We start from the raw sequence: 17385 nt of genomic DNA on the forward strand, positions 1-17385 counted from the left end.
GATAAATTTTGACAACTGCTTATATTCTTGTAATAACTACTCAAAACAAGATATAGACTATTTCCATCAACTCAGAGAGTTCCCTCATGCCCCTTTCCAGTCAGTTCCTACCTCATCCCCTCAAAAGAAAGAAAGACAATCTAACTTTATGATTTCTATCGCAATAGATTGGTTTAGCTACTCTTAGACTTTACAAAATGGAATCACACAACATTTACTCTTCAGTATCAGGCTTCTTTTGCTTAACATGTTGGTTAGATTCATTCCTATTACTGTCCATTTCAGTAACTTATTATTTTTCATTGCTTAGTAGTATTCCATTGTACGAATATGCCACAATTTTTTAATCCATTATCTTGTTGACATTTGAACTGTTTCCCGTTTGAAGTTATGAAAGATTCTGCTATGAAAACGTCTACACAAGTCTTTTTGTGTCTTGGCTAAATTCCTAGGAGGGAGCTCTTGGGTCACATGATGTATGTTTAACCTTGGAAAACTGTCTGGTGGCTTTTCAGAAAGTGGTTGCCCCATTTTACATTCCCACTAGCAATATACGAGAGTTCCACTTGCTGCACATTCTTGCCAACCCTTGGTGTTGTCAGTCTTCTTTATTTTAGCAATTCTAAAGGGTTTGGAATAGTATCTTGCAGTGGTTTAAATTTGCATCTCCCTGATAACCATCCATTATCCCACCCCTGCATGCACACCCTCCCCCACATCGTTGCAGCCTAATTAAACCTCTTTCAGGTGTTTGAACATGCCATGCTCTTGCTAATCTCTGGCCTATAATCACAATTCTCATCTCATAACCTGGAATTCCTTCCCCACCCTCTGCTACTCCCTTCTTAACTGGCTAGTTCTAAATACCTTTCATGTTTCAGCTTGAACAGTGACTACTTCAGGAAGTCTTCCAAGACCCCCTTCTTGCTTCCACAGAAGGAATGTTTTATTGTGATATTGCGTTTAATTACATGTCTTCCCTGCTCTAGCCTGAGGGCTGGGGCCAGGTCAGTCTTGCTCACCTCCTGTATCCCTGGAGTCTAGAACAGTAAATACTTGTTGAATGGAAGATGGAATAAATAAGGGAAGGCCTCAGAGATGAGGTAATATTTCAGCTGACCGCTGAAAAATGAGTAGGATTGAAATTACCCAGTGCGCAGAAGGAAAAAATATTCTAAGCTCAAAGGCAAATTCTTAAGAAGCAGGAAATAGCATGTGGCTGAGGATACCCATGTGGTTCTGGGGCAAAGTCGCCTGGCTCTGGTCCTCACACCACATTTACTAGCTGGGGGACCTTTGGCATGTTCCTTAACACCTCTGCCTCAGTTTCCCCAACAGTAGAATGAGGATAATAAAGGATTTTAATTCATAGGAATGGTATAGAACTGACGGAATAAATACATGTAAGAGCTTAGAACATGCCTAGTACACAGTAAGCACTTAATAAGTGTTAGTTGTTACTATTACCATTAACTAGGGAAGAAGAAAGAACCTGAGGTTGGAGCTTTAGGTCTGGAAGCAGACCAAATGCCTGGTAACTAAAACAACAGTGTGGATGAACAGGCAAAATCAAGAGGAGAATCCAGGGGTGCTCCCTACGCCCTAGGTGAGAACTGGGACATTAGGAAAGAGCAGAAGTGGAAATCAGAGGTGATGAAAAAAAGGAAAGCTCAGCAATGCAGGAACAGAACTAGGAGGGAAATAGCTCTGGGCACAGAATACAGGAGAGCAAAGAATTTCAAGGAGAATCGAGTGGTCAGCGTCAGTGCTGCAAAGAAATCCTTCCAGAGGACTAAGGAGGTAACCAACGGACAGAGCGACTGAGAAGTCCCTTGTCGCTTCCACCAGTATCTGTGGCGCAAAGACGAAGGGAGCAGGTGAAGTGAAGGAGAAGTTTGGAAGTAAAGCAAAGCCACCTCATTGGAGACGAACTGGGACCAGAGGGAGTGGGGATGGAATATATGCTAAGATAAATGTACCCCACTGCTTCAACTATCAGAACTGCTGTTATTTTAGACACTGGTGCAGTGCTTTGATTCCTTTGATGAAATGCTATGTATCTTTAGGCTTCAAACTCGATCCAAATCTGCAATTTACTCTGAACATCATAAAACACATTGTAACTTCTCATTGCTCTGCAAATTTTACAGCAGCCTTTGGTCAAATAACATAAAATCTGACCTGTATAAAATGTATAATAAATTAACCTATATAAAAAGTTTAAAGGTACATTTTCCTAGTGAAACTCAAAATGCACAACAGTAAGTTTGGATCTGTATTATTTAAGAAAGTAATCTCAAACATTCCTCTGATTTCAATAAGCGAACAGAGACAGTTAAGAGGATAGGATCGGAGGCTCACTGAAATATAAACCTAGGAAAAAAGATGTGAGAGAATGATAGAAACATGAGATAAAGACTCTGCATTCTTGGCAAAGTAATAAAACCCAGCAATGTGGTGAAGATACAGTATCTTTACTAAGTGACGGTACCTGTCCTCCCAGCCCACACTTGGAGCCATATTTCATACGAGAAGGTCAACACAGAGAAGCTGGTCAAGACTTTGGCGATCACACAAACTGTTCTAGGTTCCAACCACTCAGTGGGCTTCTCCACTGAACCCTGGTCTCCATAGCAGGAGCTGATGCAAATGTAAAAATGGTTCCAACGTCTCAGAGCCCAGAGAGGAAAAATGAATATGCAACATGTTGGGTGCTAGTCAAAGGAAACGCTAAGGCTAACATTTCAGCTGCTTGACTCTGAATGAGGGTTCACATTTTGATGTATTATAAACATCATGCAGTATTTAACTGCAGTTAGCCAAAAAATATTCAAATATGAAGCCTAAAAAGTAAAAAGAATGTTAATGCACCAGTCATTTTCAAAACAAAACAAGTGTAGACAGAAAATGTGCCGATTTAGCGGAAGGCAGTTTCTTTTAAATCCACTGGTTATGTGTTACAAGCAGGTACCATGACTATAATTGATTAAATTACTTTGAATCACAAAAAAATTAAAAAGCTAGATGTTATTTGCATGGATCTCCCTTTACTTAACTAGATTTTCATTTTTAAAAGCTCACAAAGCTGAATACTGCTGCCACGAGGGGCAAGAATCAAACAAGTCACTGATAGAAAAGATTATGGGGATCATTTGAGTTATGCTTCTGTTAAGTTACCGCCACCAATTGGTATTCTCCAGGGACAATAAAAGCTTACGTGGAACTCTACTGGAATTAACAGGTTCTGCTCTGCAACAGCTAGCTTGCAAATTTAGATACAGACATTTAATCCATAGACTCATCTTCAAAAAGGGAAAAACAAGCCACTGCATAAGCATTACATTAGCAGCCAAAAAAATTCTATCAGCAATGCCACTTAGTACAAGTTCAGAATTTTAAATAATGTAAGCAAACCTATATATCTATTAAGTTTTTCCCAAAAACATGCATTTAGGCAAGGAACACCAAGAATGTGATGTTTAAGAAGGAAAAAAAATGTCATTACCCTAGTTCCATGGATAAATGTAATAAATGAATAAAAGTGAAGGGTTATAGCTAGAAAGGAGAGAACTTTAGCAAAGCTTGAGCAGAAGCAAAACTCATTTGCCCTAACATGGCTATAAAACAATTTTTTCTTCAAGTAAAATGACATTATCAAGGATCAGGCCTATACTCCAAAATACTTCCCATTGCCCAAATAGCAGCTTTCAAAAGGACTTTGAGTAAGACAATGGATCAAATACTAGATTCTAATTTGCCTTCCCACCCCTCAACATCTTACAATTCTCGATCCTTAATATTGGGTTGAATCACACGAAATTGCCACTTTGGGAGATCAAAAGTAATCAAATATCAGCAATTTCACATGGTCCAACCTAAGTAAAATGGCCAACAGAATAGGGGAAAAAAAAGGGAGAGGGAAAAACTTGCATCCAGGTAGAATCAGGAGAAGGAGGCCATCCGCATGCCATAAAATTGTTGGCATTTCTGACAGCTACTGTGCAGGTGAAACTATAAGAATTCAACAAGTACGGAGCTGCAACGGCCTTGTCTGAAAATCAGCAAGGAGTCTCAAGTCGCAAATAGAGAAGATTCTGAGGACTCTAGCTACAGCCCTCAATTTGGAGGGCCAAGGGCTGAAGCAAAGCTGAGTCTTAGGACAGACACTAATGGCAGTCCCATCCTTCACCCAAAGGGCACCCATCCTACAGGAGCCTCTGCACTCCCAGACTCCAGCTGCTGCAGAGGGCGGCTCCCTACGCAGCCACACTGGGAGGGAGCCAAGCACGGCATCCTCACCTTGCCAAAAGCGGCAGGCAGCCAGCCTAGTTTCCTTCTGAGGTGGCTGGGCTCTTTCCTACACTCCGGGAAACAGCACCTTCAGACAGGCCACAGCTCTCACTAGTTTACAGGCCACAAAGGAAAGCTAGATGCAGAAAGCCAGCCCCAGCTGAGCAGACTCACCCAATAAAGAGCAGACACTCATGGATCTCAACCTTCCCACAGCCCCAGCTCCTCTCTCCCCCTTGGCCAGTCCCATTCATAACCTGAGCAACTTCCCCAGCTCCTGGTTCTCTGGTGCTCATGCAAATTTCAGAATCAGGCTCTCCAACAAAGCATCTGAGAAGAAATATATCAGACAGCTTTCTTGTTTGCAGGTAACACTCTTGACTCTGGAGAGGAAATGTACTGGAAGACTCTCCAAGGCACGCAGAATTGGGGACAGGCTAAAACTCCAGACTTAATAAGGGCTGTAAGAAAATGAGGACCATGCTATGGGAACCACAGGGACCACGTCACAGGACAGGAAAAGTCTTGTGAATGCACCAGTGCTGTGAGCGATGACCTGCAACCTTCCCTCCACATCTGTTTCCCTTCCTTCCATCTGTCCACCATTGCTTCACTCTAAAGATTCCAAACCCTAGGAAATAATATATTGATTAGCTGACTCAGGTCGTAGCTGGCCTGTCTGACCCAGGCCAGGAAGATGGAGGATCTGACTTGTGTGACACAACATTTCCCACAAAGAAAGCAGGTTGGAATGGATGCTGGCCAGCCAGTATCCCATAGCAGGGAAACAAAGTATTCAGTTAGAAAAGGAATGGATTCGAGGCAAGTTATACTCTCTGTTTTGGGACAAATTCCAGGTGTAGATACATCTGTTATTGCTCAAAGATGAAGAAAGGGGGAACATACTTGGACTTATGGACAACAATATAAAAAACACAAAACTAAAGGGTAATTAAAAAAACACAGTTAAAACCAATCATTGAAAGCCAGAAAAGAACAAGTTCCATACCACAGAGAACTAAGTCTGAGGAGGAAAAAACCCTTGAGAAAAACCTCCCCAAATGCAGTAAATATAACCAAGATGTTAAAAGAAAAATGCAGAGGCAAAAGAGAGACTAGAGACTCAATAACTAGATAATTAAATTCTAAAACAAATGAAATAAAGATAGCAATTAATTAGTAAGAGCAGAAAACATAAGCTGAAGAAATGCTTGAATTGATAGATGGAAACTTAAGTAATATATACCTAAATACACGGTGAAAATCTAGAATTTTACGGATAAAATTTTTTAAAATCCTAAAAACATCTGAGCAGAGGGGGGAAAAGGTTATCTTCACTGAGGCATTATATAAGGAAGCTTTTTTAAGATAGAAAATATAAACTTTATAGTTAAATTCTCCTATTAAAAGATGAAGACTCTACTCTCAGGATGACTTTAGAACTAAAAACTATATTCAGTGTCCAAGAGAAATATTCAAAGTGGCAAATAAAAGTTAAAATAATAAGAGTTGCTAATATTTATTAAGGACTTAAAGTATGCCAGGCATTGTGCTAAGTATGTTATTTGTATTTACCCAATCTGCATAAAAACCAAATAAGGTAGGTTCTCATATTATCCCCACTTGACAAATGAAGCAAATAAAGCACAGAGAGGTTAAGTAACTTGCCCAGTCACGCAGCAGACAGAGTTGCCAGGATTTCAACCCATGCAGCCTGGATACAGTGCCCAGCCAGTTGAACTATCACTCTAAATTAACTGTCCTTAAAGTAGAAAAGGCAGCACAGTTAGGCAAATCCAAACAAATGAACAACAACAATAGAGTGTCCGTGATAGTACTTTTAGTCATTAAAAGGAGAAAAGACGGTAATTTGTCAATGATGAAAGATACAATTTACAATCAAGAAAAAGAAATACCCAGCCCAGGGGTACCCAAACTTTGCAGTCCCTCCTCCATAGAAGATGTTCAGGAAGCAGCTGTAGAAGGAATGAATAAATGAATGAATGAGCTAATAAGGAAGCAGACAAAGATCAGGCATGAATCCTTATGTACTGAATTTAAAAAATGATAAAACACCTAAAAATAAAAGGAAGCAGACAGGGGGACAGTAGCAAAAAATAGGTACAATTAGTTCTGCTATAAAGGCTTGTTTCAAAAACAAAAATTTGTCCCAAAGTGACTAATTATATTAGGGAGAAAATTTTGCACTGCTCATGTGAAATTTCACCCCTGAGAAACAGCAGATGAAGGCAGAAAACTGCACCCAGGTGAACTGAGCCAGTTAGGAACACACAAGACACAGGCACACACCTCGAAGATCTACCAGCTACCTCGGTTCACTGCCTGTGCGCACAGCAGGTCTCATGAGCCACTCCCATCCACACACGCTGGAAGACTTTTTGTCAGATTTCCCATAACCCGCCTTCCACCATTTTGCAACAACTCGCGATCTGCAGCCTTTCTGACGCCTGCTTCCAAAAGCAAACTTCAGGTCTTTTTCAAGGTAAACTGACATATGTATTGTAGCATTTATGTCTTTATTAACCATTTAACGTGTGTCAAACGGTACTAGGATCTTTACAAGGTTCCCATCTTTTTCACATGCGTCACTAATGAAGTTATTAAATGCTGTGCCCTAATCTCATTTTTTCCATAAACTTTTTTTTATTGAACAATTTTGCATAATACAGTGGTTTTTAGGAAGATGTATGCAGCATTACAGCAGAATTGACTATACACATAGGAAAACAGAAATTGTAAAATACTGAATTAGCAGACACCCATCAAACTCTGTGTGCTACAAATACCTTCTTTTTAAGGTCCAGCAGAAGGTTCATTCAGTGATCACATATTAAGTTACAAAGAAAACCTGAAAAAATTCTGAAGAATAAAAATTGCACAGTCCATACTCTCTGACTATAAAACATTAAAACTAGCTTTTAACATCTAAAGTATAACTGGGAAAAAACAGCACTTGGATACTGGAAATTTTCCTAACATACTCAAGTCAAAGAGTAAACAATAAGTACATTTACAGAATGTTTAGGAAAAAATCCAATAATGAAAAAATAACATAAAAATGTGAAAGCTAGTTAGAGCAGTGCTAAAAGGCAGATACATCGATGGAGACATGCTCCTTATTAAAATAAATGCACTGGCCCATTTAGCATCACTAAGAGTAAGTAGAAGGAATTAGTCAAGATAAAAGCAGAAAGGTCGAGAGTAAAAACCAGTAAAATATAAACAGTTTTTTGGGGGTGAGGGGGGTGCAAAAACCAACAAAAATAATAAAAGCTTCAGAAGATCTAATCAAGATGAAGAAAATAATCAGATTCCCAAAAGGAATAAGAAAGCAAAAAAACCCCACAATTGTGACAAAATCTGAACAATTTAAGTTAAATCTCTATAAAATTATAATTTAAGAAAATGTGGGAGCCGGCCCTGTGGCTGAGTGGTTAAGTTCACACGCTCCGCTTTGGCCACCCAGGGTTTCACAGGTTCGGATCCTGGGCGCAGACATGGCACCGCCCATCAGGCCATGTTGAGGTGGCATCCCACATGCCACAACTAGAAGGACCCACAGCTAAAAAAAATACTCAACTATGTACCGGGGGAATTTGGGAAGAAAAAGTAGGAAAAAGAAAAAAAAGATTGGCAACAGTTGTCAGCTCAGGTGCCAATCTTTAAAAAAAGAAAATGTGAAACATTATTTGTACTTAAGGAGTAACGTCAGATCTAGACAGATAAAAAATATTTTTTTAATCTTTAAACTTTGTTAAAGAATTAATATAAGACAAACACCAGTTCCACAGGGTTTTACAGGACAGTTCTTAATTTTTAAAAGGTTGCAAACTAGGAGGCAGCTCGATCTAAACCAAGGATTCTGTTTGGCTCTATGTGTGTGTCAATCTAAATTAGATGCTAAGACTTCCATTTAAAAAGTCAAGATATTTTACATAACATTTTAGAATTCCAGCTTGTCTTGAATAATTGGAGGAATACTCTGACAACTCAGGTTCCTATGGCCACACCTGGCTGGAGTGGAAGGGTGGTACCCCTTTGGGTGTGGCAGTTACTCTTGGTTCATCCCACTACCCCCAGAGCCGGCAGCTATGGCAGGTTCCTGGCCAGTCTTGTAAGCATGCTATCCAGAAGTGTGCTGGCAGGAAAGAAAAAGGTCTGATGGATAATGATGGAAAACCAATTCTGCCCAAATTACCTTTAAATGTTTGTGTCAGTTTCCATCAAAATTCTGTTTTCTTGATAGGATAGGAAGAAATTTAACAAATTAATTCTAAAGCTTTTTGGGAAAATTAAGCGGTCATTCATTAAAAGGATTTTTCGATAAAGGAAGAGAAGGAGAGATTTAAACTGTCAGTTAATGAAGCATATCATTAAGCTGCAACAATTATAGTCAAACAGAAAAGTCCATGAAAAAGGTCAGAAAGCTCAGAAATCAATGCATATTTAAATACAATAAAGATGACACTTCAAATCAGTAGAAAAAGACAGACTACTTTAATCTTAGGGATGCAGCACAGCACAGCGTGTGAGGGAACAGCCTGTGGGGCTGGACAGGCTGTACTGGATGGCTGACCAGCATGGCACATCCCAGCTGGGTGACCCTGGATGACTTAGTGTCCTTATCTGTAAAATGAGGATAGTCACTGTACCTACTTCACAGGATTGTTGCAAGGATTATCAGTTACCACTGTAAAGTGCTTAGAACAGTTAAGTACTGAATATGTGACATTAAATAAATAAAAGAAAGTGATTCATGCTAAGATAATCCCTGAACTTCTGGGAGCAGGGGGGAGGGAGACATGGGGAACAAAATCTCCCACCATGCCACATTAAAAAAATACATTTCAGGATTTAAAAAAGTGAACAGGGGCCGGCCCCATGGCAGAGGGGTTAAAGTTCTGGGCACTCTGCTTTGGAAGCCGGGTTTGCAGGTTCAGATCCTGGGTGCAGACCTACTCCACTCATCAGCCATTCCGTGGAGGCACCGCAAATACAAAGTGGAGGAAGAGTGACACAGATGTTAGCTCAGGGCAAATCTTCCACGCCGAAAAAAAAGTGAACAATAAAAAATGAAACTAAGGGGGGCCAGCCCCATGACCAAGTGGTTAAGTTTGTGCACTCTGCTTCGGCAGCCCAGGGTTTTGCCAGTTCGGATCCTGGGCACGGACATGGCACTGCTCATCAAGCCCTGCTGAGGAGGCATACCACATGCCACAACTAGAAGGCCCCACAACTAAAAAAATATATACAACCATGTACTGGGGGCCTTTGGGGAGAAAAAAGAAAAATAAAAAAAAAATGAAATGGGGAAAAAGGACTATTTATCTGATCTCTAGATTAGGGAAAACCTTTTAAAATATGACTGTAAGGTCAATATCAAGAAAACAGATTAATACATTTGACTACATAAAAATGTTAAAAGTCTGGGGGCCAGACCCATGGCATAGTGGTTAAGTTCAGCATGTTTCACTTCATTGGCTCAGTTCATGGGTTTGGATTTCGGGTGCATGTTAAAAGTCTATATAGCAAGCACCAACAATTAAGCAGAAAATAAAAATTTGAGAAAAATAAGGGTTGATGTGTATAAATCTTCTTACAAATCAGTAAGAAAAAGTACACAGTCAAGCAATTCACAAAAACCTTTGTATACATGAGAAAACATGCAACATTATCACTAATCAAAAATGTAAGTTAAAATATTTTTCAACCATCAAATTGGTCAAAGTTTTAGAAAAAATTATATTGTTGGCCAATAGGCAGAAAAATTGGTACATTTCTACATGGAAGACTGAAGAATACACTGAAAAAACCTTTCCAGGGGTCACTTTGACTATATACTTCAAAAAACCTTTAAAATATTAAGCCCTTTTGACTTAGTAATTCCGTTTCTAGGACAAAGTTAGAACATAAGAATTTCAATGGGAAAGTTTAAAGTCACTTTTTCAGAGATCAACCACAATCAAGTAAGTAAAAAAGAATGTGAAGAAGCATCTTAAGTTTCAGACATAAAGCTAAGAATTTTCACTTTGTAAAAATTCAACATTTCTTTCACTGTGAAATTAATGTTTAATTTTACCAAATTTCAAAAAAATAATTTAAAAACAAACCTTTTAACAGCATCCTTCTTCTGACTATCTATAGTATCCCACCACCTTGAAAAGTAAGAGATCTCGGGCCATATAAATGTCCTCCGTGAGTCTTCACTCAGCTTGACGACCATGTTATTAAGAATAAACCGAGTCTTCTCTCTAAAGTAGTCCTCAAAAGTCTTCAACCAACCTGAATCAAGACACAAGCACACCACAAAGGTCTGATTCATATGTCTGATTTCCACTTAGTCACATTCTATTGTATTACCTTTGGAAACCCTTAGATGTTTCATTCATATAAAGACATATTTAAAAATTTAACAAACGTTTTCAATTAATGAAATTCCATTTGAATGGACAAAAGACTCAAAAATCACTAACATTGAAATGAGAAAAATAAGAAAGATGACCTAAGGTCAAATAGCATTTATTTAATATTTAGCAATGACAGTATCTAATTCAATTATTTATAATTTATCTCTAATTTAAGGAATTTTTTTTCATTTTAAAAATCTGAACATTGTTAACACTTTGGCAGTACTATTCTCACAGTATGAGATCAAATTCTCATCCTCTCATGCCACATCTAAAGGTCCACCCCCTTGGCCATTAAGCAAGTTAAACTAAGAAAAAGAAAACCACAAGTATAAACCATATCTAAAAGCCAGCAGCAGAGCAAGAAGGTAATTACAGCACAATTATGAACATTGAAAAGTAGAATTCCACCAAAAATAGGCATTAGTTTCCAAAGCCTGTTGATTATTCCAGTCTTTGGAAGCACAAATTGACAATAATCAAATAACAAACGTGTCTACACCTATGTAAAGTTTTTTCAAAAGAGAATTGTAGATGCTGACAACTTCGTTCTCTAACTTTTTCTACTACTTCCCAAACATCCTGGAAATTTTATCTAAAGACACTTGTAATTTGGTTATAAGAAACATTTTTAACGAGACTCGTAGGTCCAAACATCGCCCCATCTGGCAGAGTACTAAAGCAACATGATGACTGGCTGAGGCAAAAACGTGCACAGCCGCCAGTTCCACCTACTGGTTGGAGGCAAAGTAGACCCTCTGGAGAATAACCTCTCATCTATGCAATCTTACAGAGAGGGGAGTTTCTATACATCCAGGCTGAACTACTGCTCTATTGTTTCCATATATGAAACATATGAGAGGACTAAAATATAAGAGGTCCAACTGGCTATTTCTTCTGTTCATCTATGATTAAGTATAATGTAATGTATACTAGATCTGCTGACAAAAATCTGGTAGGGCACAGAAGACAATATAACTACTGTGACAATGCAAATATGAGCTTCTGAAAAGGGAACTGCCATGGTGACTGTATTTCTCCCTTTTGCTTTAACTGAAATCTCTCATTCGTTCTATGCTTATTCACTAAGCACCTACAAAGTGATAGGTATGAATCTATGAGCCAGACAGGAATACAGTGTAAAATATTCTTTATGGGACTTTCTTGATCTGGGGCACATTTAAGCTGGTGTGTCACCAAGGAATGCTATCTGGATAAGGCAAGTTTCCATGTTAAATAAAAAGCCTGCACCTATAGAAAACTCAAAGATATCTCATGAAATAGTGCTTTGCAAAGACTCCCACCTTGCTTTACAAAGGTACAAACCTGGATCCCTGCCTCAGAGCAGAGCCAGGACACACATTTGGATTCCCAGGGACAAGCAAAGAAAATCCAACCTACCCTTTAATGAGGATGCCCTATCTCGCTGCTGACCATGCCAATACCCCTGAGATTAAGAAAGCATCAAGTAGAGTACAGTCACCATCAGGGGGAATGAACTTGCCCAGGACTCTCTCCCCTCCAACATACCATGAAAAGGGGCATCCATACTCCCACAGAGGACATCCTAACACAACATAAAAACATTGAAGACACAGGCAGCCATAAGATGGAGAGCAAAGGGGCTGGAGTCCCCCTCGGAGGAGCTGGAACAGGGTAAGAGAGAACTTCGCTCCCTCCCATAAAGACTGTGATCCCAGATGGTGGGAGGCTCCATGAGGGAAGGAACAGGGGAGGGGAAGTTCGTTCATGGGAAAATCAAGGACCCCCAAGGGCCAGCAGAGGCTAGAGGGAAGACCTCTACTGGGGTGAGAGCGTTCACGGGGGATGACCTCATCAAGCCAACACCCCAGGAGACTAGATAGGGAGAGTAGAGCAAGAAAGCCCGGACAGCACACAGGAGAAAGCGTCCCTCCCCCAACCCACCTCACACCTGCTCCACTGCCTAGAATCTCGGCTGAAGGCAGGGGGCTCAGAATATGCAGCTCTTGACCCCCACCCAGCGGCGAAAGGCAGTAACTGCAACCAAATAACATAAGGATGCATAAGATCCAACCCACCTCCTCTAGCAATATTAAACACTGTATCAAATCTCCAGATCAGAGAGAAAACAACAAGTTCCCAGAATTCAGTCCTGAGGACACAGAAATATGTAATCTAAATGACAATGAATTCAAGATAGCTATCACCAAAAAACTGAATGAGGTAAAAGAGAATGTAGAGAAACAATTCAACGAGTTCAGGAGCTACTTCACAAAAGAGATTGAAACTATAAAGAAGAACCAATCAGAAATATTAGAGATGAAAGACACAATGGAAGAGATAAAATAAAATATGGATTCCCTGAACACTCGAGAGGACATAACAGAGGAGCATATCAACATAATCGAAGATAGACACGTTGAAATGCTCCAGACAGAGGAAAGAGAACTAAGACTAAAAAGAAACGAAGAAAGTCTCCGAGAGATATCCAACTCAATTAGGAAATGCAACATAAGAATTATAGGTATTCAAGAAGGAGAAGAGAAGGAAAATGGAGCAGAAAGTGTGTTCAAAGAAATAACAGCAGAGAACTTCCCAAACCTAAGGAAAGAGAGGGAAATCTGTATGGAAGATGCTTCCAGATCTCCTAGATATGTCAATGTAAAAAGACCTACTGCAAGGTATATAGTAGTAAAACTCGCAAAAATGAATGACAAAGAAAGAATACTAAGGGCAGCAAGGCTTAAGAAAATAACCTACAAAGGAACCTCTATCAGGCTTTCAGTGGATTTCTCTGCAGAAACCTTACAAGCTAGGAGAGAATGTAATGACAAATTCAAATATTTAAAAGACAAAAATTTTCAGCCAAGAATATTCTATCCAGCAAAAATATCCTTCAGATATGAGGGAAAAATAAAAACTTTCCCAGACAAACAAAAGCTAAGGGAGTTTGTAGCCACGAGACACTCCCTACAAGAAATCCTCAAGAAGTCCCTCATATCTGAAAAAAAAATAAGAGAGAAAGGGATCACAAAACACAGAGTAAAGAGATAAACAGGTAGACAGAATCAGAATAAGAAGCAAATACTGAAGTATAGCGTTAAGCTAAAGGGAAGGAAAACACCAAAAACAAAGATAATCCCATTATTTAACCACAAACTCACAACACAAGTTGGATTAAGAGATGGGAAAAACAACTTAGGAGGGGAGGAGGAAAGAGACTGAATCAGTTTAGATTAAGGCAGTAAGAGGCCATCAATAAATGGACTATCTTATACATGAGATTCTGAATACAAACCTCAGGGTAGCCACTAAACAAATAAGCAGAACAGAGACACAAAGAATAAATAAGGAGAAAACAAAGGAACACATCATAAAAAACTACATAATTCAATGGGCAGACTAAAACATACAGGATGAGAAACAAAGGAAATGCAGGAAAATAGGAAAACAAGTGATGAAATGACAGCCTTAAGCCCTGATACACCAATAATCACCCTAAACGTAAATGGATTGAAGTTTCCAATAAAAAGACACAGAGTGGCAAGATGGATTAAAGAACAAGACCCAAAACTATGCTGCCTCCAGGAAACATATCTCAGCTCCAATGACAAACACAGGCTCAGAGTGAAGGGATGGAAGATGATGCTCCAAGCTAATGGCAAACAAAAGAAAGCAGGTGTCACACTACTTCTATCAGACAAAGTAGACTTCAAGATAAAACAAAGAGAGACAAAGAGGGGCAGTATATAATGAAAAAGGGACACTCCATCAAGCAGAAATAACACTTATAAATATCTATGCACCCAAAAGAGGAGCACAAAAATTCATAAAGCAACTATTAATAATCCTAAAAGAAGACATTAATAATAACATAATAATAGTAGGGGACCTCAACATTCCACTCACATCAATGGATAGATCATCCAGACAGAAAATCAACAAGGAAACAGTGGAATTAAGTGAAAAGCTAAACCAGCTGGACTTAGGAGACATATACAGAACACTCCATCCAAAAACAGCAGAATACACATTCTTCTCAAGCGCACATGGAACATTCTCAAGGATAGACCATATGTTGGGAAACAAGGCAAGTCTCACTAAATTTAAGAAAATTGAAATAATAACAAGCATCTTTTCTGATCATAATGCTTTAAAGCTAGAAATTAATTACAAGAAAAAAGCTGAGAAAGGAACAAAGATGTGGAGACTAAACAACATGCTACTGAACAAGCAATGGATCATTGAAGAAATTAAAGGAGAAATCAAAAAATATCTGGAGACAAGTGAAAATGGTAGCATACCATACCAACTCATATGGGATGCAGCAAAAGCTGTATTAAGAGGGAAATTCATTGCAATACAGGCACATGTTAATGAACAAGAAAAATCCCAAATAAGCAATCTCAAATTACACCTAACTGAATTAGAAAAGGAAGAACAAAGCCCAAAGTCAGCAGAAGGAGAGAAATAATAAAAATCAGAGCAGAAATAAAAGCTATCGAAACAAAAAAGGAAGTAGAAAGAATCAATAAAACAAAGAGCTGATTCTTTGAGGAGATCAGTAAAATTGACAAACCCCTAGACAGACTGACAAAGAAAAAAAGAGAGAAAGCTCAGATAAACAAAATTAGAAATGAAAGAGGAGAAATAACATGAGACACCACAAAAATACAACAGATTACAAGAGAATACTACGAAACACGAAATGCCAAGAAAAGGGATAATCTAGAGGAAATGGATAAATTCTTAGACTCTAACAACCTCCCAAATCTCAATCAAGAAAAAACAGATAGGGGGCTGGCCCCGTGGCCGAGTGGTTAAGTTCGCGCGCTCCGCTGCAGGCGGCCCAGTGTTTCGTTGGTTCAAATCCTGGGCGCGGACATGGCACTGCTCATCAAACCACGCTGAGGCAGCGTCCCATATGCCACAACTAGAAGGACCCACAACAAAGAATATACAACTATGTACTAGGGGGCTTTGGGGAGAAAAAGGAAAAAATAAAAAATCTTTAAAAAAAAAAATTTTTTAAAAAAGAAAAAACAGATAATCTGAATAGACCAATCACAAGGAAAGATATTGAAACTAATCAAAAGTATCCTAAAGAATAAAACCCCAGGACCAGATGGCTTCCCTGGGGAATTCTACTAAACTTTTAGAGAGAATTTAATATCTATCCTTCTCAAGCTATTCCAAAAACTAGGGAAGATGGAACACTTCCTAAGACATTCTACAAGGTCAACATCACTCTGATACCAAAGCCTGACAGGGACAACACAAAAAAGGAAAACTACAGGCCAACACTGCTGATGAACATAGATGCAAAGATCCTCAACAAAATTTTGGCAACCCAAATTCAGCAATTCGTCAAAAGGATCATACATCACGATCAAGTGGGATTTATACCAGGGACTCAGGGATGGTTCAACATCTGCAAATCAATCAACATGATACACTGCATCAACAAATTGAGAAATAAAAACCACATGATCATCTCAATAGATGCAGAGAAAGCATCTGACAAGATCCAACAGCCATTTATAATAAAAACTCTTAACAAAATGGGGATAGAAGGAAATTACCTCAACATAATAAAGGCCATATATGACAAACTCACAGCCAACATCATACTCAATGGCCAAAAACTGAAAGCCATCCCCCTGAGAACAGGAATAAGACAAAGATGCCACTATCATCACTCTTATTCAACATAGTACTGGAGGTTTTTGCCAGAGCAATTAGGCAAGAAAAAGGAATAAAAAGAATCCAAACAGGGAGTGAAAAGTGAAACTCTCATTCTTTGCAGACAACACGATCTTATTTAAAGAAAACCCCAAAGAATCCATCAGAAAACTAACAAATAATTAACAACTACAGTAAAGTTGCAGGGTACAAAATCAACTTTCAAAAATCAGTCGCTTTTCTATACTCCAATAACGAACTTACAGAAAGAGAACTCAAGAATACAATTCCATTTACAATTGCAACTAAAAGAATAAGCTTCCTAAGAATAAATTTAACCAAGGAGGTGAAGGACTTATACAATGTAAACTATAAGACATTACTGTAAGAAACTGATAATGACATAAAGTGATGTAAAGAGATTCCATGCACATGGATTGGAAGAATAAACATAGTTAAAATGTCCATACTACGCAATCTACAGATTCAATGCAATCCCAATGAGATTCTTCATGGAAATAGAACAAAGAATCCTAAAACTCATATGGGGCAAGCAAAGACCCCAAACTGCTAAGGCAATCCTAAGGAAAAAGAACAAAGCTGGAGGCATCACAATCCCTGACTTCAAAATGTACTACAAAGCCATAGTGATCAAATTGGCATGGTACTGGTACAAAAACAGACACACAGATCAATGGAACAGAACTGAACGCCCAGAAATAAAACCGCACATCTATGGACAGCTAATCTTCGACAAAGGTGCCGAGAACATACAATGGAGAAAAGATACTCTCTTCAATAAATGGTGTTGGAAGAACTAGACAGCCACATGCCAAAGAATGAACGTAGACCATTATCTCAGGCCATACACAAAAAAACTCAAAATGGATCAAAGACTTGAAAATAAATCCTGAAATCATAAAACTCCTGGGAGATAATACAGGTAGTACAATCTTTGATATGGAACTAAAAAGGATCCTTTCGAATACGATGTCTTCTCAGA

At 38.8% G+C, this 17385-nt stretch overlaps 1 protein-coding gene across 1 annotated transcript in view; it reads right to left on the reverse strand.

Moving 5' to 3' along the window:
- Nucleotides 1–17385, reverse strand: part of MAN2A1 (mannosidase alpha class 2A member 1) — a 169354-nt gene that overhangs the window by 108937 nt on the left and 43032 nt on the right. Inside the window, exon 4 of the mRNA XM_046666313.1 lies at nucleotides 10422–10593. Coding sequence (XP_046522269.1) covers nucleotides 10422–10593 — 172 coding nt within the window. The remainder of the gene's footprint in view (nucleotides 1–10421; nucleotides 10594–17385) is intronic.

This window comes from Equus quagga, chromosome 7 (genome assembly GCF_021613505.1).
Source record: "Equus quagga isolate Etosha38 chromosome 7, UCLA_HA_Equagga_1.0, whole genome shotgun sequence".
Classification (NCBI taxonomy): Eukaryota; Metazoa; Chordata; class Mammalia; order Perissodactyla; family Equidae; genus Equus; species Equus quagga.